This window comes from Diabrotica undecimpunctata, chromosome 1, assembly GCF_040954645.1.
Source record: "Diabrotica undecimpunctata isolate CICGRU chromosome 1, icDiaUnde3, whole genome shotgun sequence".
Classification (NCBI taxonomy): domain Eukaryota; kingdom Metazoa; phylum Arthropoda; class Insecta; order Coleoptera; family Chrysomelidae; genus Diabrotica; species Diabrotica undecimpunctata.
Window position 1 is genome coordinate 205,570,182 of NC_092803.1, and position 23,239 is coordinate 205,593,420.

The 23,239-nt window shown below is 33.9% G+C and overlaps 1 protein-coding gene across 1 annotated transcript in view; it reads left to right on the forward strand.

Moving 5' to 3' along the window:
• The window catches only part of LOC140432898 (uncharacterized), a 136,338-nt gene that overhangs the window by 78,729 nt on the left and 34,370 nt on the right, over positions 1-23,239 (forward strand). The window contains exon 4 of the mRNA XM_072521057.1: positions 792-973. Coding sequence (XP_072377158.1) covers positions 792-973 — 182 coding nt within the window. The remainder of the gene's footprint in view (positions 1-791; positions 974-23,239) is intronic.

The following is a 23,239-nucleotide window of genomic DNA, read 5'->3' on the forward strand; positions in this document are numbered from 1 at the left end:
TGTTGTAAATATTTACACTTTCTTCTAATTACAGTGTCTTGAAGAAGGAATAAAAGAATTCCGAAAGCTCGACCAAAAGTCAAAAGAGTGTTTCTATAACATCCCGGCCAAACCTACTGACTGCATCCCTAATAAACTTGTTGTTTTTATATATATATATATATATATATATATATATATATATATTCAGGAATTCTACAGTATTCACTGCCTTCCCTCGCTCAACCGTTTCCATCTCTCTCTGTTGTCCCATTCTCCATCGTTTAGGCCTCTTTAACTCCTTCCTATGGGGCTCCATTCGGTTATAATACTTCGCACTAATGTTTTATAAATCTGTGTTTTTGTCTTCATATTTAGGTATCTATCCCACCATACTCATTCACACCGTACTATTCGTTGTCAGATTGCTGCTCTTGTTTGTCCTAATCTTTCTGTAATTTCTTCCTCTGTTGTTGCCTTTTTCGTGATTATAAACCCCAAGTATTTGAATTTATCCCTTCATTTGATTGTTACGTTGTCATCAATCTGTAGATCTTCTATGTCTTCTTCACTTGTAGATAGGTACTCTGTTTTCGTGAGGTTAATATCTAGGCCAGCCTTGGTAGATTCTTCTTGAAGTTTCTTCATCATGTAGCTGAGGTCGTCTTGGTCTTGTGCAATCACTACTTGACCATCTGCAAAGCTTAACGTATATAGGTATTCGTTCCGTACTGGTACCGGTCAAGATAATTTAATAATTGTAAACAATTGTAATTGTTACAAGTAAAATATTGACCAGTTTTATTTTCCAGGGCTGTTCATAACGTGGAAAAAGTTTTCGAGTGTAAACAGTGTGGGAAGTCTTTCAAAAGATCTTCGACGTTATCGACGCACTTGCTGATACATTCTGATACGAGGCCTTACCCTTGCCAGTATTGCGGCAAGAGGTTCCATCAGAAGTCTGACATGAAAAAGCACACCTATATCCATACGGGTAAGTCTTTATTAAGCTCATTTAATCTCAGTTTTAAAACTTACACATAAAACTATTGTCGTTAACCGACTGAATAAATGGTACGCAATTTCATCGAACACGGGCGATACGTCTTAAATATGGTACAATTTCGTGAAATATTTATAGATTACAAAGGTTACAAAGGTCTCGTTGCTCAGAATCGGAAACTTCATTGGGGTGGGTAAGGATATGATTAACACTTTGACAAAAGGAAATCAAGAAATACTAAATTCTAGGAACTGCCAGATGGAGGGCGCTAAAAAGTCCTAACCTGAGACTCATAAAGGACTCAAAGTAAACTAATCAAATTTTAAATCAACATTAACCTACTTACCTATAATAATTACCTAATAAAAGTGTATCTTCAATAAAATAGTAACCTTGAAACAAAAATATAAAAGGATATATATTACTGTCAATAAACAAACTATAAAACGTAAATTAATTTAATTATTACTCAAAATTTTGAAAAACTGAATACTGTAGATAAAAAATTTAAAAAGCTTTTTGGTTAATACTTAATAACATACAAAAAAAATGACACTAACATTCTTGTTACATAAAAAATTGCGCAATTCTCAATAAACATGGAATGAATCTTATACTTGAATTTAATTCATAAACTTCTAGAAAAAAATGACAGTTATTAATAAATAAAATAAGTACAAATTTAATATAATTATGAGTTATGCAAATATGTCCCTAATTAACCACAAAAAACAAATAATAGTAAATAAGTTGTTCAAACTCTCAAAATTGTTCAAAAAATAATTAAACTTACTACTTAGGTACGTTTACAGGGTTTTCGTAATGGACGATCGTGTACGGATGCAATATTCTTTATAAAGCAAATTACTGAGAATTCATTTACCAAAACAACAAAATGAAAGTGAGAATAAATTGACAACTTACAAAAAATTAGAAAAAGGCAGCGGAATAAGACAAAGGGATTTTCGAAAGATAGAATCTCGGCGTGAGAAAAAAGACAAAATAAGGAACCAAGACCTAAGGAATAGAACAGGTATCACTGATGTCGTCGAACATATAGCCAAGCTGAAATGGAATTTCTAAACTATGAAATAAGAGTAAAATCTGGGCGTTTGGGTGTTTTATACGTTTAGCCAGAATAATTAGAATAATATGGATACTTTTAATGGGTGCTTAAAAAACGAATGCGTCGAAATTTATATAACGGGTTGATTTCACATACTTTTAACATACTTATCCCCAGACAAAATCGATTAAAGAGAGAAACTTAAATATAAAGCGTAGTCATCGGCAATATTACGCATTTTTCTAAATAGTCTAAGCACACACATGGGTAATGATATGGGAACGTGAAAAAAGGGTGGGTTAGTACAGTATTGTCAAAAATGTTTGACCTTTAAGAAACTAGAACGCTACAAGATGAAATTAAGAATTAAGATAGAAAAAATTACAGAAAACAAAATTTAGGACGAAACATTTCAATTTTTCCACAATCGATAATTCCACCTCTCCGCTCTAGTAACTTTTACTCCAAAGATAAGCCAAGAAGAGATTTCCAAAACGATGTCAACGGCGCAGATCGTTCTAATTATCTCGAACAAATGGCAAAACAGCGAACGGCAAAGGCGAAAAGAGGCCGGAAAAGCTTCAGATCCACTTAAAGCCCTGCTACGTGCCCGAAAACTAATTAGTGATATAAAAATCCGTCGAGACTTAAAAACAAATGAAAGTGCGACCGTGCCCGCCCTTCCTAATTGGTCCGGGGAACTGGAACTGAAAAAAAGTGACACTCCGCATGCAGGGCTTTCACAATTAAAAAAAAAGGGAATCTTCTCGTTTTCCGTTAGTAGAGCAGCTTACGGAACGATCATAAAAATATTAAATTTAATAGTATAAAATAAGCGAACATATCAGACGAGAGAAACACTCAATAAGAGAAGTAAAAATTAAATATCCGAAGTTTATTAATTTTTTATACATTTTCTGTTTATTTTACATTACATTAGAATTATCAAAAATTTCCCACATTTAGACGTTAGCTTATGAGCTGGTTGACTTGAGTCATAGTAATACGTATCACGTAAGTAAAAACAGTTTAAGTAGGAGTATTTTTTTATCCAAAATTAAAGTATTGATCAATAATAAACTATGATTTGAGACGTCGCATACACTCTTCTCAATACAGAATTATCATAGCTTGTTATTCTGTATTCGTCAACACAGAATTAATTATCAAATTACTACTAATTAAACTGTTTACTTTATTGCCTTCAATCAGTTTTTACTTTATGCGAAATTTAAAAAATGTAAATATTCGACGTCATACTTGTAATATTATGACTGAAGTCAACTAGCTCATAAGCTAACGTCTAAAGGTGGGAAACTATCGATAGTCCTAATGTAATTTAACGTAAATTAGAGGTTTCTATCGATAATTTCCCACCTCTAATACTTTCATCTCTTTTTATTTCACAACGTGTTATGTTTTCTATCTTTTACGTTATTTTGCCGGTTCTTAAGGCACTCATCACTGTATAATATAAAACAAGAAAAATATCCTTATTTATATACTTACCACTTAAAAGTTTTTTTTTTTGACTTAAACTTTAAATAATTTTTAAAAAACAATTCGTTTGCGAAGCCTCCAGACTACCCGGAAAACGCGGAATCTGCTCCATTTCGTATCATCTAAGAAAAAAGCTGTTTTTTGAGACACAATCAAAATTACCCTTCGAGAAATGCCAGTGCGATGGCAATTTTAAAAATGGACTTTTTCTTAATTGCGAAAAAAGTCCAATTATAAGAAACATCCCGACGTTAATTGATTTGGTAACAAGGAAAGAATGTTCTGCTTTAAAATAATTATTATTTGAAGCGCAAGCTTCGGCCTTATTTATTATTTTGATGGAAATTACGTGGCTCTGTTTATTTTTCGCGACATGCGGGCGCAAAAATTAGAAAAGCTCTAATTAAATATTTGTCGCTTTTTTTACGACTCCCACAAATCATTCCTTTAGGGGAGTTTTTAATTGTTAACACTCTCTAACGTGAGCAACTTTTAAATATTACATTAAGAATCAAACATGCATTTTTCAATGTAAACGTAATAAAAAAATTTATACAAAAATAATGCAAAAATTCACTCTACCTTTAGATTCTTAGTATCATTATTTAAATACGTATTTATTATATGTATACCTTTTATTTGTATTGCTTTAAATAAATACGAATGAAAAAAACAACAGAAAACTCTCGTGAAATAATTTTTAACGTTTATAATTATTTTAAAAATAGAAAAGGTGAAATGGATATTTTACTGATTTTATTGAAAAAATAAAACACCAGAAACATCAGGTAAAATTCATATTTTTTTTATTGTGCTCTTTACAATATTTTTATGTAGGTGACCCTATTGCGACTATAAAAAAAACAATCATTCGCCATAGTCAACAGTCATTAATATTACTAAGTCGTTAAGTTGAACTGAGTTTTCTACAAGCAAAAAAACGTACATTCCGAAATAAATTCCCTCAATAACGCCAAATGGTTATAGGCAAACCTAATTTAAGCTGAATCTCCAGCTCCAGATACTCCAGCTCCTAACAGTAATTCTAAGCAAGATCAAATGGTCGTATGGCTAATACTTGTCCATCATTGAACATTGTATATCCCCAATTGGTACATGATATGATGAATAGGAAAAGATGAGCAAGGAAAGTTGTAATATTTTTTATATAATTAAAATAATAATTATTTTTATTCCTTTTACCCCCGTGATGATATGCTCATGTTCGGTTTACCGTCTTCAAAATTTTATTGAATGCCCGGAATTTCCGTGCGTCCGAAAGGTTTTTAATCCTTTCCGTCTTAATCCGGAGTATGAAAGAAACTAATGCCTTCGGTGAAGGCGGGTCTTTTATGATAGATTTGTAAATATTCCGAAGGCTCGTATAGTAATTTTTCTGTAAAGACCCAATCTCGGGATTTCATATTTCATCACGTTTGTAGGTAGAAGTATACCGTTATGTTCAATGTTAATTAGAACTTTTTACCTTCTCAGAAATACATACAACTGGCCTATGATTTTTGGGGGGAAGATACCCTCACCTTTTCTTGGGTAGCTTGGTAAAATTTTAGAGGATCCAAGTTACTTCTCGGTGGGCACTCGTAGAAAAAACAACTTATCGGTGGGCATTCGTCGAGTTAAGACGCTTAGTTCACATTATCGTATCTGCTACGTTACCGTCTCTGTGCATTTTCTTTATAAGTGTGTATACACTTGTTATTTTGAGTTTCTTCATCCTATACTATATTAGATTAAATATAGTCATAAATTCAGTGTTTAATACAAGTACAGTATTAACTTCAGTGAATTAAAGCAGCCGTCGCCAGGAATTACTGTAAGTGACATAATTTTAATATCTCCACCTATCTGGGCAAGTAACATGGTATAGAATCATATCATCTTCCATTATCTGGACGTATCCAACGATCATACATGTCATCAAATGTAGTTGAGAGTAGCTACAGAATTTTGCAGTCAATTAAAGAACATTCTATACTTTTTTTTGTTACGAACTAAATAATCGACTTAACCAAGTGCGGTTTGGTTTAATTTTTATGTTTTCACTTCAGTAACTTTTTTGTATTTTTTGTAAATTTAGATTTTATTAATTTTTGTTATCTTTGGTTTTTGTTATAACTTTTTTAATCATTTTTTTTGCTGTAATATCTCGAGATACGCCAAAACTTTTGTGCATGCTTGTGTTATACTTATATCTTTGTAAAGATATTTTCTAATTATATTTCTGCCTATTTTTATATGTATACCACCATTTTATAGTTGTTGGTGTATTTTTATTACTTGAGTTGCATCCAGCAGCGTCATAATTTTGTTGTTGTTTAATATATTGTTATTGTTTTATGTATGTATTTTATTTGTCGACTCCTAACAACGTTCCCTGATATATTTCCTTTATACCTTTAAATATAACTATACCTTTGACCAGTAGAAAGATCAGGCTGATTCAAGTTTCGTAGGTGAGTAAGTGTAATACCTTGTATATTTATTTTTTGTTTATGTAGAGTGTTGACCAAATTTATTCAATAATTAACTGTGATATCTTTTCTTGGGTTTGATCTCTGAACCTAAATATCTTTCCTTATCTCTTTTCTTTTCTAAGGTTTCTTAATTTTCTCCTTAAACCCCAAAAAATTAAGTGGCGCCCTGTTCCCTATCTTATCTTATCTTTGGTAATTTTACCCATCTATCTTTTTGTTTATTTCTGTATCTTTTTCTAATTTCTCCTATCGTATCTTTACTTATTTCGTCCGTTGGACCCATTCCTGGTCCCAAAAGCTAGTTTCGAACCCACGACTCGCTCTCCACCAACCATCTGGCTGCCGTCCGCAGTGTCTCCATTGGTGATCTTTCTAGCACCATCCAAAAAAGGTTTCCAAGGTTTCAAAAGTCCTGAAGTAAAGATCAGAGAGACCTCAAAAAAGATGGGTGGAGGACATAATAAGAATAGAAGCATCACGAAGAGATCGAAATTATGGAGTCGATGGATAAAGGTTGACAAAGAGAAACTAAAAGGATAACTTGTTTATTAACAACAGAATTATTTTGTAGAGCAGCTTATACCATGAGTAACGATATTTATATATATTTTACCAAATCCAGCATATAGATTAGCATTCAAAATTACTTGGTGTACATGCTACCAGCTGGAATAAGTGTAATATTCAAGCAAACAAAATTTTAAATGTTTTCCATGTAAATTTTTCGAGGAAGTGTAACCGCTTTACAAAAACAAACTTAACTTCCAAATGCCGGACAAGAATAACAATAAGTAAAAGACAAAATAACACCGAAATGAAATAATAACATTATCCCTATTAGCACATATATTCGAGGGTGAAAGGTGAAGTGCTTTGTTCTTTCGACCCCTCCACTCCACGCACGGCCCAGATGTGCACTGCACTTTCCTCGCCATCCGGCGCGGTGGTGGCACTTCACACTCTTCACGGACTCGTGTTTGCTTTAAACAGGTTGGTCAAGTGCTCACAAAATACGCCAAGTGCCGTCGAAATAATATGAGGGAATTATTAATAATGGCGAGGCCGAAGAGATTTTTTTGGGACACTATTCTCACGTTCTGTCTTCCATAAATTTTTCGGAGCTGTCCCAGAAGGAAAATATTCTAATTGGGGCCCGGCGGTCTCTCGGGACACGGAAAGTGTGGGGTATGGATTATGAAGGACTTGGCTGTTGTGTATTCTGTGCGAAAGTCAACATATTACAGAAATATATGTTTTATTTAAAAAGAACAAAACGGAGAGAAATGCGATAAAAGCTGAATTGAAGAGATTCGTTTTGTTCTGTGATATGAATTCAAATTATGCCTCAATCAAATTTCATATTTATGTACTTCCTAAACCTACATAAAATTAAAGCATAGTAAGTAATTGTTAATAGATTAAGAATTGTAAATTTAATGCTTCGTGATTGTGTAAAGAATTTTATAGACTAACCTCATGTTGTAAGTTCTTATGCTTGTTTAATAAAATGTTCTTTAATTTTAATTTCATTGCATTTACCGAAAGGATTGTAACGATTATTTTGCCTACCACATTGGGATCATTATAAGGGGTTGAAAATTGGGGACAGAAATTACGGGGCTAGAGATAGGGTAAGCAAAACAAACCGAAACGTTTGCGAACGGCTACTCAGGGTATGTTTGGAGAGCTGGATCGTAGATAAGTGGACGACAAGGGGACAGGAATGAGGTAACTACAAAAATTAAACAAAAAGGGGTACAAACATGAATCTCCTGGACAAACACAATACAAGAAGGTGTTGCGTAACAACAATATTTAATATTTTTATCTTATTTTGTGCCATATTATTTTATATCACACTGTATATTAGTTTAAGATTTATAAAATTCGGTAAAATATTTATTTCGACCTAGTTACTTATGGCTTAATAAAATTAGGCCCAAACCTTCCTATTCTTCAAAACACTCATTTGGGTTATATTGTAGGTGGAAACATCCCATGCGCTCGTTATGCAATGTTAGGATCAAACGCGACTCCTTCAACGAATAATGCACACTCACATTATTCAAATATTTCATTACACGCACAAACAGCTGATCTTGATTCTCTTTTAAAGAAATTTTGGGAAATAGAAGAGACTAAACCACTCTCTTCTATTCAATCAAAAACATTAACTCCCTCAGAACAGAGAGCTGAGGACATATTCAAATCTTCGCTAACAATTCTTCCTAGTGGCAGATTTCAAGTAGACCTACCTCTAAAGACTCCTAATGAATATAAGAAATTGGGTGAATCATTTCATTTGGCAAAAAGACGTTTTTTCAATCTGAATTCATATCAGAATATGTCTCTTTAGGTCATTGTAAATACGTTTCTCTTTCTAAGATTAATGAATCGTCCGAACATAAGTTTTTTCTCCCACATCATTGTGTTTTCAAGCATGATAGCTTAACTACTCGACTCAGGGTTGTATTTGATGGATCAATGAAATCAACCTCAAATGTGTCTCTCAACGATATTATGCTCAAAGGTTATACTGTACAACCTGATTTGTTCGAAATTCTAATTCGCTTTAGACTCTACAAATATACTCTCATCGCAGATATCGAAAAAATGTTTAGGCAAATAAGAATTAACCCGAAACAAACATTTCTATTAAACATTCTGTGGCGCAATTCTCCGCAAGAAGAATTAAAATGTCTAGAACTTCAGACCGTGACCTACGGCACAAATTCAGCTAGTTTTTTAAGTACCAGGTGCCTTAAAGAGTTGGCAGTTCGCAATCAAGAAAAATACCCATTAGCTGCTGAAGCTCTAGAAAATTCTTGTTATGTAGATGATATTTTACATGGTGCAAATGATATCGACACTTTGTACAAGACTTATAAGCAACTTTCTACGAGTCTAAATTCTGCTGGAATATCACTCCATAAATGGAGTTCTAATTCTTCCGAGTTTCTCGATTCTATTTCCTCTGAATCCCAAAAATCTAATTATGTAGTAAAACTCGGTAATTCGTCAAATAAAGTTCTTGGAATATGTTGGAATTCTCATTCTGACATGTTCTCTATCTCTCTTCCTGACATTTCTAGTGAACCAAAATACACAAAAAGAGAAGTTCTATCAATTATTGCCTCTATTTTTGATCCTCTTGGTCTAATAAATCCGATTACTGTATCTGCAAAGTTGCTAATGCAAAAAATTTGGATATGCAACTTAAATTGGGATGACAAACTCACAGGAGAAATTTCATCAGAATGGTTAAATTTTCTAGATCACATTCCTGATCTCGCAAAACTTACAATCTCAAGACCTCTGCTCAATCCGCTCAATATTTCTCGAATTAAAATGCATGGTTTCTGTGATGCAAACATGAAGGCATATGGTGCTTGTATTTATTTACGGGTTTTACATGAAAATGGAACCGTTTCGTGCAACTTAATCACTTCAAAGAGCCGTGTAGCTCCGCTAAAAACCATTTCCCTACCCAGGCTTAAATTATTAGGGGCTGTCTTGCTTTCTACCCTGATTTCAAATATCGTTCACATTATTTCACCCAAGGTTTCTTCCATAGCTTCGGTTAGGTTGTGGATAGACTCCCAAATTGTACTCGCGTGGATAAATTCTCAACCTTCTCGTTGGTCAATCTTCGTAGCAAACCGTATAACTCAAATACAGGAGTTAACGCGAACGTATTTATGGAATCACGTAGGGTCTAAAGATAATCCAGCAGATATTCTGTCTCGCGGTACCACACCGGCCCTGCTGGTAGACAATACCTTATGGTGGCATGAGCCCTATTTTCTAATAAACGCAACCACTAAATTTAATGAATTTGTTCTAAATATTGATTTAACAGATGTCCCTGAAATAAAAGACACTCTACACGCTGTAAATATTTCGAAACCTATTCTATATACAACTTTTTGTAAATTCTCATCTTTCACTTGGTTACAAAGAGTAATTGCATATTGCAATAGGTATATTTACAACCTTAAAAATAATGAAAACATGATGTCAAATCAAGTTAAAGATCTTGTACTCCTAATCTATGAAAACGCTCCTCATCTAAAATGGCCACTGACAAGAGTAATAGAAACATTGCCAGGTAAAGACGGCAGGGTTAGAACTGTAAAACTAAGAACTAAAGACGGAACATTTATAAGATCTATTGTTAAAGTATGTCCTTTACCCCATACTCATTTAGATGTAGGTCACATCAACGGGGGGACTATGTTGCGTAACAACAATATTTAATATTTTTATCTTATTTTGTGCCATTGTACCATCCAATAATCCTGTATGGCGTCGATAACTTGCATTCAAATAACTTTCTAGACATAAGCTTTTAAAATCATCAAAGAATCATAACAATGAAAGGATTAGTAATTCCAAATTATCGGTTTGAGTCATTTGAAATTTCCCAACATTAACGAAAGTTACCCTTCTCAGGTAATTTTAACAATAAAATAAAAGTCGAAGGTATTAAATGGAGACAGATCCGTTAGATACGTCGAGGGGGCCAGGGGGAGATTTCTTAATGTGAAGAAACGGTTACAAGCCGAGTGAAAAATCAGTTTGCATCAGTTCGAATCCAGCATTATATGAGCTCTAGGCTCATACTCGCACCAACTGCACTTCAGAAGGTTTAACACAGTCGGGATATTAAGTTACTCAGTTCGTGGCAATATTGTATCACCGACAATTGATCTAATTTTATAGTTTCATAAAGTTTAGTTTCATAAATCAGCTATCGTAAGCAAGTTATCGGCGTCCAAAATACGTTGTAGTAATAGTTTAAATAGATTTGTTAAAAAGTTCTTTTCGAAACTTTCATTTGTCCCAGTTTTCTGGGTGGTCCTTCAAAGAAGTATATAAAGTGAACCTATTTTCCTAAGGACAAAACTTGTTCCCCAAGGAAAAAACCAGCGACCTATGACTGGTGCGCGAAACAAAGGCATCAGGACAAGGTGTAAGGACAAACACACCTGCATCTTCGCTCAGAAGGTTCTTAAGCTATAAACTTACTATGTTACTATCGGTTTACAAACTCTAGAAGTTGGAGATACTATAAGAACTCACAATTGTTAATGGGCGATATTTTGTAGCCGAGATAAATTATTAAAACTGAAAAATATCTTTTTAAATGGAACTATGCACAAAGGTTAACCCTTTAAAAAAAACAAAGCAAAACAAGTTCTAAATTTATGGTTGGGTATGTATCAAATGTCAAAAAAATAAATCTAACTGTCATATGTCAATACTACATTCTAAACTTTGAGAATAATTAATATGACAGCTTAGCCACTCCCTAACATTTATGTTTTCACTTATTACAATTTCTCAACTTTTCATGAAAGCAATTATTGATGGAAAATGTCTATTTTTACTTTAAAAGTTAAAAAAAAATTACCCGAATTTCACTAAATGTTATTTTTTTCCTTTAAAAGTTCTGGGGTTGAAGCTGGACTCAGATTCACTGCAACACAAACAAATGCATCTCACACTGATGACCTGGGACCATCGAGTTAGAATGTATGGAGAAGCTATGAGCATCTTAACGTGTGTATTAAAAACGGTGTAGGTAGGCGTGGCTAACGATGATACCAATATGGCGGTGGGATCATGGCCGGACTCAATAATATTAAAACTACTATAAAAATATGACTAGTTATTCAGAAGATTTAATCATAATCTAAAAAAGTGCAATACATTTTTAATAAACTATGATTTATTTATCCCGCGGTAAATACTAAAAACACGATATATTATACATAAAGATAAATTAATACAATCAAGTACTATTAATTTATTCTCTGAAGTACGGGCCATTACTTTGTTTACATATTTGTATACTAACCTGTAGAACGTTATTCCTGAAGATTTTTTATTAACATTGCTTCTGCTACTGCAACTACGCCGAGAACAAGAAACCATTATTATGCACTATCACAATATATTATTACAGTTTCTATAAAAGTATTATAAAACTAAAAATATTCGAAAAACAACAAACGTAAACAAACATATACGATCTGTCAAAAGTGTCAAAACAATCTTAACAATATGACCGAAGTGAGGTCGTTTTTAGTCACGTGATGCCCTCTCCATAGATTCTAACTCGATGCCTGGGACAAACAAAATGAGGGCGGAAGCTGGGCACAGTGGGCACTAGGACGTAAACTTTGAAACTTGACTTCTTAAAAACTCAAACGCAATGGAACCGTGTGGATATCCTTCAAAGTTGTTGGAAACGCCGTTTTACAAATCTCTCAGATGAGAGACGGCACGAAACAAAACAGTGATTACTTTTGCAAAAACTGACACATTTCATTCGAGTATAACTGGTTTCTCCGGTTCCTACAGACTACCCACGCCGCGTCTCGTTTCTTTGAAATCCAAATCCAACCTGTAACTACACATTGAACTGTTACATACTACCAAACTTCACTATTTTCGATAACAAAAAAAAAACAATAAGGAAAAACCATTACGAATTAGATGAAAATTCGGACCAACACCGAAACCAACTGCCTCTGACAGCGGCTCCACTGAGAGTGATGTATATATCTTTAAAATTCATTCGTCCAACTCGGTATAAACAAAACACAAACCGAAATATTTCTGTTTATTTGACGCGCAAAATATCCTAAAACGGCTCTCGATCAAAGAAATACCGAAAAAATACGCATATGTGATATATAAACAAACTTTAAAATGTCTTTATTATAAATCTGGGCGATGCAAAAAGGATTGAGATAATATTTCGGTGCTTTAGCTTTTACACGGTGATTTGAAATGCTACAGGATAATTAAAATGTATTTTAGCATATCCTGAGGAAGCAAATAAATTTTGCGAAAGCTTGAGATATTAACAAAAAGTTTTACTGATCCTACCGCTTACAATTAATGACTGCAACCTCAAAATTCCGAGGTCTCAGTCTCCCAAGCCCCCAGACACTACTGTGATCACTAGACTTCGGCAAATATGCAAATAAAAATGTAGAAAATATGCGCATAAATATGCACGTGTTTACCCGAAAATATGCAAATATTTTACAAAATATGCATACAAATAAATAAAAAAATCGTAAAATAGTAACAATTTTATTTAAAAAAAAAAGTGTACATAACTAAATATTTCCTACTATTCATTAAGATTTACATTTATTTTAAGTAACTACATCATTTTTAAGTATGAATAAACTTATTTAGAATTATGGTAACAATAAATGACCAAGTGGTGTTCAAAATTTTCTAACAAAAACTTGTGGCTTCTGTCTGAGTACATATATTTATATATGGAAAAACTTCGTTCAACATCAACTGATTCTAACTGAGTAATTGTTTTTTGAACAAAACTAAAATTTGATTTTATAAATGAAAGTTCTTGTTGAAGCAAGTTAGTCTGAAAAGTTTGTTTAGAATCCAAAAGAGATTGGGAACTTTCATCTGTTAACGTATCAATTATGTTCTTTATTTTAACAAAATGATCTGCATAAAAATTAGCTGCTTCTAACCATGTTCCCCATCGAGTTAAAATAGGTTGTGGTGGTAGAGGAATGTTAGGTAGCATTTCTTTATAAAGTTGAATTCTTATAGGAGATTTAAGAAATACTTTTTTGACACTGGATATCATGGTATTTACAAGAGGAAACTTTTTTCGTATTTGCTCTGCAACTCTGTTTAATCCATGCGTTACACAAGTAACATGTATTAAATCTGGGAAAAATATTTTTAAATTTTGTCCTGCTTTCACCATATAAGGAGCAGCATCTGATAAAATAAGCAGTAATTTATTAGAAGGAATAGTTGTCAGAAGAAAAAAAGTTGCTAATGTTTCTTGTATAAAACGCGAAATTGTTAAAGCATTTGTTTTCTCAAGTTGCTGGCATGAAATAAGATGAGATTTTGGTAAGGTATCTTCTTTAAGAACACAAATCAATAAATGAGCAATATACTTTCCTGAGGAATCAGTGGTTTCGTCTACAGATATGTAAAAATAATTATCTGCAATTTCTTCTTTAATATTAATTAACACCGACGAGTATAGCCCGTTTACATTATTTCTTCTTAGAGACCGATCACTTGGAACATTAAGTTTGCAATATTTTTTTAGAAACGAACTAAAATTTACATTTGCTAATTTTGAAAGCGGTATGTTTGCAGACACTAATGCGCGACACAAGTCTTCATTAAAAGTTTCTTGCTCATCTAATTTTTTTTTAAGTAGATTGGAAACATTTAGCCATTGAAGTTTGATGTTTTCCTCCTATTTTTCCTTTTTTTGCAATGTGTGAAGCAGTTCTCACATGTTGGTCTATCTGAAATTTCTTCTCACATGCTATCTATAAATAAAAATAAAAACCTTTATTTTAACCCAACCTTTAAAATATAAAAATATACAAGGTGTTTTTGGTTAATTAAATAACTGGTTTGGAAAAAAAACACTCGCTAAGTGTTTTAAATGCAGTATTAATCCACAAATTAGTTTTTGTTACTAACCATTAGTACATCATATAACTTATTTTAAAATTCAACAAAAGTTTTTTTTTGTTAATTCAATTACAATAAAAATAATTGTGTTTTAGAATAGCTGACTTCATAAAAAAAAGTAAAGGTGAAAAATTTTTCTAAATACACACCATTGTATTGTACCATGGACAATTTTTTCTCACTAAAGGAAGCTATTTTTCATTTAAAAACAACCTACGAGTACTAAATTTCAAGTAAATACGTTTATTGGTTTTAAAGTTATTGTTGTTATTAACTAAAAGAATTTAATTTTTTTTAATTTTAACACCGTGTATCTCGAAAAGTAAATAAGTTTGACCCCTCATTAACTATATCGTTTTGTTCAATTTTTCGAGAAGTATCTACAGTCAAACGTTGTAAGTGTCATTTGGAAACACCCTGTATGTATGAAATATTACATATTTAATAGAAAATATTAGATACTTACAATTTTGCCACAGACTGAACAGTAGATTTTTCCCATATCCATAGACAGCTCTTTATAAGGTTTAATCCAAGTTGAAGCACTGGCTGTTTTAGGCATTATAAAATCACAATCTTCCTTTTTGTTACGCACAACGAGTGTTTACGCTTTGAATATCAAAACAAAAATTATTTACAAATCTGAGCATCAAATTAGAAATGTTTAGGTACCTAATTCAATAAACTGGGAGATTTTGGAAAATCCCTAAATTAGGAACAAAACTATTAGCCGTTTACCTGCTGTTAAGATACAATAAATTGTAGATAGATTTGGGGATTAGATCATAAAATGTAAATGAGCGAACCCTTGGCGATTATCCAATAACTGAATGCCTCAGTGACCGAGACTTTCTAAGAATGTTGAGGGCTACTTAAATTGATCTTCTTTGAAATTGTAAATGTTTTGTACCTGTAGAGATTACGTACTTAGATCATTTCTTGATTAAAATGACTACAAAATTTTATACAAGAATTGAAATAAATTGGTATGTTTAAAAATTTTCAAATACAGTATAAAAATCTGAACTTTTATGCAAACTTTTATACAAATATGCCAAAACATGAAATATTTGCATAAAATATGCACAATATGCAAAATATGCAATATGCATATTTGCCGAAGTCTAGTGATCACTATTCACTTCACAGTGAATATAAATGATTACGGTAACATCTGGTAATACGCACCAAAAATAGTTTAACAAAATTATTTTTATAATTAAAGATCGTTTAGCAAAGTTATGTTTATTTTTTTAACTTAGAATCAATTGAAATAACTTTTAAACTATTACTCGTAGAGTTTAAAGCAACTATTATTTCATTCGTGAAACAAATACCACTTTACACACCTGTTGCATAATTTACTATGTGAAAAATCTAATCAAATATATTACTCTTGTATAGCGTTACTATATAGTCAATACTCTTATCATCTCTATTATCTCCGATATCTTCGTAAATTGATTAGACATCTCTGGGCGATATTAAATTAAATTTTAGGATACTGGGATTGGATAAAATGATTTCGATTGACATCCGAGAAGCAATAATAATAATTGGAACGAAGCGTGAGAATCAGCTGCCGAGTGGTGGATTACAATTCAATACTAATATAATTACCATTATTGCCTTTTCCTAATCCCGCCAGCTAATTCCACGATTTTTCCTAACGGTATAACAGTCTTCGGAAGCATCCGGTTACCGAGCGATTGTGACACTTATACTCTTTTATTTTAAGGGGTTTATTGCGTGGCAGTTGTATAGGCGGCCTGTCATTTTTATGTTGCACGGAACCGTGAAGGGTGATCTATTAGGCCAGTCCTTAGTTAGTCCCGAGTTCAAAAGAAAATGCACGGGGACATTTGTTTAATCGTATTAAATTTGGGCATTTTCGTTTAAGCAAATCTATTCAAACTTGAAAACTTATACTACTACTACTACTAAGGATTTCCACAGTTTTCACTGTCTTCCTTCACTCAACCGTTTTCTCCAATTTTCCCTGTCATTCCAGTCTCCATCTCGCAGGGTTCTTTTCTCCATAGCCTCGTCGATTTCATCTCTGAATGACCTTCGGGGTCTTCCTCTCTTTCTTCTTCCAATCGGGCTCCATTCTGTGATTTTGTTTATCCAGCGTCCTCTGTCCGCTCTTCTGACGTGGCCGTACCAGGATAGTCTCTTCTCCTCTATATAGTCGATTATGTCTGATTGCACTCCCATTCTCCGCTTAATCTCTGCGTTTTTAATTCTGTCTCTTTTTGTAAGTCTACAGCTTCTCCTCAGGAACTCCATTTCTACTGCTCTTATTCTACCTCTATTTCTCTTGTTTATTGTCCAGTTTTCGGACCCATATGTCAGGATACTTCTTGTCAGGGTGTTATATATTCTCTTTTTTGTCTTTATCGTAATGTTCTTATCCCACAACACTGAGTTTAGTTGTCTTATACAGTTTCTTGTTTGTCTCAGTCTGTTGTTTATATCTTCTTCTGTTGTTCCCTGGTTCGATATTATGGTTCCTAAATACTTGAATTTATCTGTTCCATTTATTTGTCTTCCCTCGTCTATCTCTAGGTTTCTCATATCCTTGTTTTCTGTTGTTAGGTATTCGGTTTTCTCTAAGTTTATTTCCATTCCGTTGTTTTTTAAAACTTATAAAGGAAGGAAAAGAACGTCGGATAATATTAAAAGGACTAAATTAACAAGAAGAGCTATTATAAGAATCTCCTACAGGAACAAATACCACGCCGAATGTTCCAACGGATGTTCCAGGTATCCATGAACGTAGACCAACCGCCAAAGAGTTGACTTGTCTCAACAAGCATATTACACATCAATTTTTTAAAAAGGAGACAAGAAACTAACTGTAGGACAACTAATTGTGAAGAAAATGTATAATTAGCAGGTTAATTAATTAAAACCGCAAAGAATGAAGTGTATATGGTTGTAAATATAGAAACAATCAATTGGCACGACTCATAAACTATTAAGAGCACTTACCTTTGGTTGTAAATAATTCGTGCTAACCCTATCGCTGAGGGTAAGATGCTATTTACGTAGATCAACCTATAAAACGAAGAGAAAAAATAAGACTAAGTGAAATAATATTCAATTATTTTTACTGTAGTTAATGATTCTTATAGTTTTTACTGTATTCCTTTCCTCAACTTCTCTCTACAGCAATTTATATTGTGCCAATTGCCATCTTGATTGCTGCTCCTTTCCATTGTCACTTCTGCTTCATTTCTAAACCATCTACGAGAATTTTCTGTCATTTTTTTTCCTATTGTTACCACTGCAACTGTTAAATGTTGCTCTTGTTTTGATATCTTACAAGCTTTAATGTAGCTACCTTGAATAGTAAGTGAATGAATGAAGAAAGTGAAGTGAATAGTAAGTAGGAAGAAAATGAAAGACGAAGCGGCTTTGATAAAGATATTTTCTCCTTTTCTATAGCAAATTGGTTTGAAATGCATCATAACAAAAAAAGAAAAATAATTCTTCTAAACAGTCAGAATTCAAATTGTTCAAATTACTGTGATAATGATAGTGATAAAAATATATGTCACTTGGACAGTATATTCGATTATCTTCCGCTTATATTTGTAATTTTTCAATTACTATTACGTGGTCTATTGTCGATCTTAAATCTTGATCACTCCATGTATATTTATGGATATCTTTCTAACTAAAGAACGTGTTCGTGATTCTAAACTTGTTTTTTCTAATAATAATAATAATAATAAGCTAATAATTTACTATACATATACTAATAAGTATATAATAAGATAACATGGAAGCACGTCTGGTAACAATCTTCAATGCCATATATGACACCGGCCACATTCCAACGGATTGGCTTTGTTCAACCTTCATAATGATCCCTAAATCACAAAGAGCGACAAGGTGCAAGGACCACAGACTGATTAGCTTGATGAGTCATTTACTTAAAATATTTCTTCGCATACTCCACACAAGAATGTTCAGAAAACTAGAAGAGCTGAGCGGCGAGACAAAATTTGGTTTCAAGAAGGGACTCGGGACGCGCGAAGCATCATTCTGCTTGAATACCCTGGTACAAAACTGTATGGACCAACGAAAAGATATAGTCATCACATTCCTCGACTACGAAAAAGCTTTTGACACCGTAAAACACGATGAAATAATAAAAATGCTATACAATGCTGATATTGATGAGAAAGATATAAGAGTTATCCAGAATCTCTATTGGAATCAAAAGGCACGTGTGAGGCTGAACAAATCAACAAACACAGAGGAATTCGAAATTTTACGAGGGGTGCGACAGGGGTGTATTTTGTCTCCTATGCTGTTCAACCTCTATGTGGAGAATGTTTTTGTAGAGGCACTTGAAGGCACTAATTGTGGTATAAAGGTCAACGGGTACCCGATAAATAACATTCGTTACGCTGACGACACCGCAATAATCACAGATAACGAACATGATATGCAGTTGATACTAAATAAAATAAACACCACAGGAAAAACATATGGCCTGAAGATAAATGCTGGAAAAACAAAATGCATGACAATAAGAAAGGGCGCATTTTTCAGAGTACAACTGCACGTAGATAATGCTCCAATCGAGCAAGTGAAAACATTCAAATACTTGGGAATGATGGTGAATTACCAATGAGATCCTCAACAAGAAATAAAATGCCGTACCGAACAAGCAAGACAAGCTTTTCTTAAATTTAAACCGCTACTTTGTAACCGCAATCTTTCCTTCAATCTCCGTTACAGAATGGTTAAGTGCTATGTATGGTCCATATTGTTATACGGCATGGAGACATGGACGTTGAAAATATCTTCCATTAACAAGTTGTAAGCCTTCGAAATGTGGACCTTGCGAAGAATGTTCCGCATACCATGGACAGATAGGGTGAGAAACGAGGAAGTCCTAAGAAGAGCAAATACTGAGAGAGAATTGCTCAGCTTGATCAAGGCACGAAAGATTGGATACCTGGGCCATATCCTGAGAGGGGAAAAATACGCAATCCCTCAACTAATTATCCAAGGAAAGATTGAGGGCAAGAGAGGAGTAGGTCGCAAACAAATGTCGTGGCTGCGAAATATAAAGAACTGGACAGGCGTAACTAACACTGGCGAACTTTTGCATGCCGCAAAAGACAGACGTCTGACCTTAAGATAATTCGCCAACGCACTATAGGTGCACGGCACCATAAGAAGAAGAAGGAAGCACGTACGAATACTAAGGACTTAATATGAACATTAGTTATAATTATTTAGACACGGAAATAAGACATATTTTTAATTGAGACACAATAAAGCAAATAGTGATTGATATTACTATCTAACTTTCTCATATTGTCGGACAGTTAGGTTCCGAGCATGATATTATTTAACGATCACTTGGGTAATGAGAAGAATGTCTGTGGAAGCTATGAAACATTCCAGAGTATGTACACCGTCGATTAAGTATTGATGGCAGTTAATAAATACGTGAACATTAATAAAAAAAAATAATATGCAAGTTTTGCATGGGGAACCAAACATTAAAAAGTATGTGGTGAGCTGGTGATCAGACTCCTAAAAACGGGCCAGAAGATGCATCGTAAAAACATTTGTTCTAACGCTACAAAACGCATCGAAAGGGGCACAAACTTCGTGCTAAGAGTCATAAATTGTGGCCAAACCTGAATTTTTCAATATGATCCTAAAATCAAGCGGCAATTCATGGAGTGAAGGACTCCAAACTTTCCAATAGTCAAGCGACAATGAAAAAATCTAATTTCAAGGCGATGTTGAATGTTTTCTTCGATATACGTGGTGTTTTTTATTGAATCGGTACCACAACATCAGACAGTTAATTATTATATAAAGGTTTTACGAAGACTCGGAGAAAATATTGGCAAAAAGAGGAATGTGGAAAGAAAACTCCTGGATCGTTCACCCTGATAATGCTCCGGTTCACAACGCGCACTCTGTAAAGTGCCATTTGCCTAAAACCAGATCAAAGTCATACAACACTCACCCTATTTGCCAGATTTAGCACACTTCCACTTTTACCCATTCCTAAAAATCGAATCCAGCTTGAAAAAACCTTGTCACGAGTCATTAGAGGACGTAAACAAAAATGGGCGAAATTACTCAACAGCTTGTTGGAAGATGACCTACAGCACTGCTTTATAAACTGGAAAGTTTTCACAGAGCAGCGTAGATAATATGCAGAAGTGAATATATTGAAGAGGAAAAATTAAAAAATGTTATAGCAAAAGTCTCGGAACTTAATTATCAGATCTCATATGGACCACAAACGAAACAGTGACGCCTTTTTGTGACCAACCAATTGATAGTTCGAACCGAACTATTTTATTAAAGATCAAGGGGTGATCCTATCGCGTAACTCGACACCGCGGGATCCCCGGCTACCACGCGATGCTCTTTTGTTCGAGAGTGTGCCACTAATGGACTGAAGAGGCGCTCGGTGGGCGGCTGGTGGGCCATGGATGGCTGGAGTTTGGCGTGCGGTGGTGTTTTAACATTTTGACGGGTTGTTAGAAGAAGGTGCGTGTTGGTCTGTAAATATTGATAGAACGCTTTGCTAGTTTCGATGTATGGGGGTGGTGGTTTTCGGCGGAAATTGTCGGTAAGGGTAACGGTTTAATAAGATAATTGTCAAATATTAGAGATTGTGGAATACATAAATCGGTTATATCGATTACAACAAAACATTAAGAAACAAAAGGTTTTTTAACTTATAATATTAATGTATACAACCAGAAAGGAAACTTATCTCGAACACTATTAAATAAGTATTAAAATATCTGTTTTCATTACGTAAAAATCAGTCTGTATCATTCTGACAACAAGCTTTTTTTCAAAGGACGTGCTAAACCTTTTCCTTTCGTTTGTAATTTAGTATTATCCGGCAAATTTTAGTTAACGTCAATTTAACACCAATAAAACAAAAGGATGTAAGTGTACAGTCGCGAAATCGTTTTCGATGTATTAAAATTTATGACGTTGAAAACATAACATGGAGATGTATTAATTCTTTCGACAAAAATAAAGAAAAGGGTTGCAAAACCTGTTGGATATAAGCAAGAGCACAGTTAAAAATATTGTCAAGCAAATAAATTATATTGAAAAAAGTATAAAAAATCATAATAAAAGGAAAACACAGAATAAATTTAGATGATGTAGATATGAAAATATGTGAAAGAGTTTTTCAAAATTGGCAAATACATGAAAAACAACACAGACTCTTAGATGGTTATATACCAAAAATTTCAAAAATAATATTCAAGTTTGCAGGTTCTAGAGGAACGTACATACCATAGGTTATAGATGGAACCCATGGTATGTACGTTTTAATAAAAGGGAAAGAAAATGGAAAAAAGAGCAACGAACTCAAATAATCAGTATTATACTGTTTTCCCTACCTTACCTGAAGATATTGCCTATATTTTTAAATAGGCAATGCCAAAGAAGTAGACGGAGATAATTACAGGTCTGAAAACTAATCAAGGCGCATTACCAACTCACTTGTCTAATTTAAATATTATACTTTCCTTGGTACGCTCATGTGATAGTATATCACAATGTGACGTCAACCATATTCTTTTCAAGTGCGAAAAATATAAGTATGAAATAGATGAGCTGTATTCAAAACTATCAGATCTTAAAATTTAGACTCCCATAAACATCACCCATATCCTATATTAAAATTTCTGTGGCTAAATGACTCTCCAACTGGCCAACTCTCAAAACACACATAGACACACAAACGCATACACATACACACACGCACACACACGCACATGCACAGACACAAGAAAGGAAAACCCTTTATTCGCAAAAAGAGTCAACTACATCTACAATGTGCCGAGATAAACTTAGAAGAGAATGGCAAAACAGCATTGAACGATGGCAGTTACAGTGGGATTCCGCAACAACGGGCAGGTGAAGGAATTGTCTTCTGGCACAGGTGAATGTTTGGGTGAAGCGCAAACATGGCGAGGTCAACTACTATCTGACGGAGCCTCTCAGGACATGGCTATTTTCGAGGATATCTTTATCGCTTTAAACAAGAACATTCTACAGAGTGCCTATCCTGTCTCGGGGTCAGTGAAAATGCGGAACACGTGTCCTTTGTGTGTCCTCGTTTCAACTTGCTGCGCAATACTATAACAGCAGTTATCAAACAGAAAATTTGACCAGAGACCAGATTTAAAGAAATGCTTCATTGAAGGCAGCTTGGGATGCAATCAGCACATTCGCGATGGAAGTGCTCCAGGATCTTCGCCGCTATGAAAGGAGTTGAGCTGAAAATAGAGCCGGTTAGAAGAAGAAAAGCAATGACTCCAACAACGAGAAGGAAGAGCCATATCTAGATCCTCCCCCCGTGAGGTAATACCTTACGGTTAGAAGGAGAGAAGCAATGACTTTCTAAATATGAAAGAAAAGCAATAGCTAAATCTTGCCCCGTGAAGTAATATCTTACGGTAGTACCGTGGGGGAAACAGTGGCCGGAGAAGCAGAAGGGGGCGGGTTTTAGTTGGTATTGTATTGTAATATACCAGTCCGACATACCAGGCAGTACATCTAGTCCTAGTGATACGTAAAAGACCCAACTGAAAAAAAAACACCCACACACACACACACACATTAATGTGCATCAATCAACTCTAAAATAAAAATATTATTATTTTCTTTCATAAATAG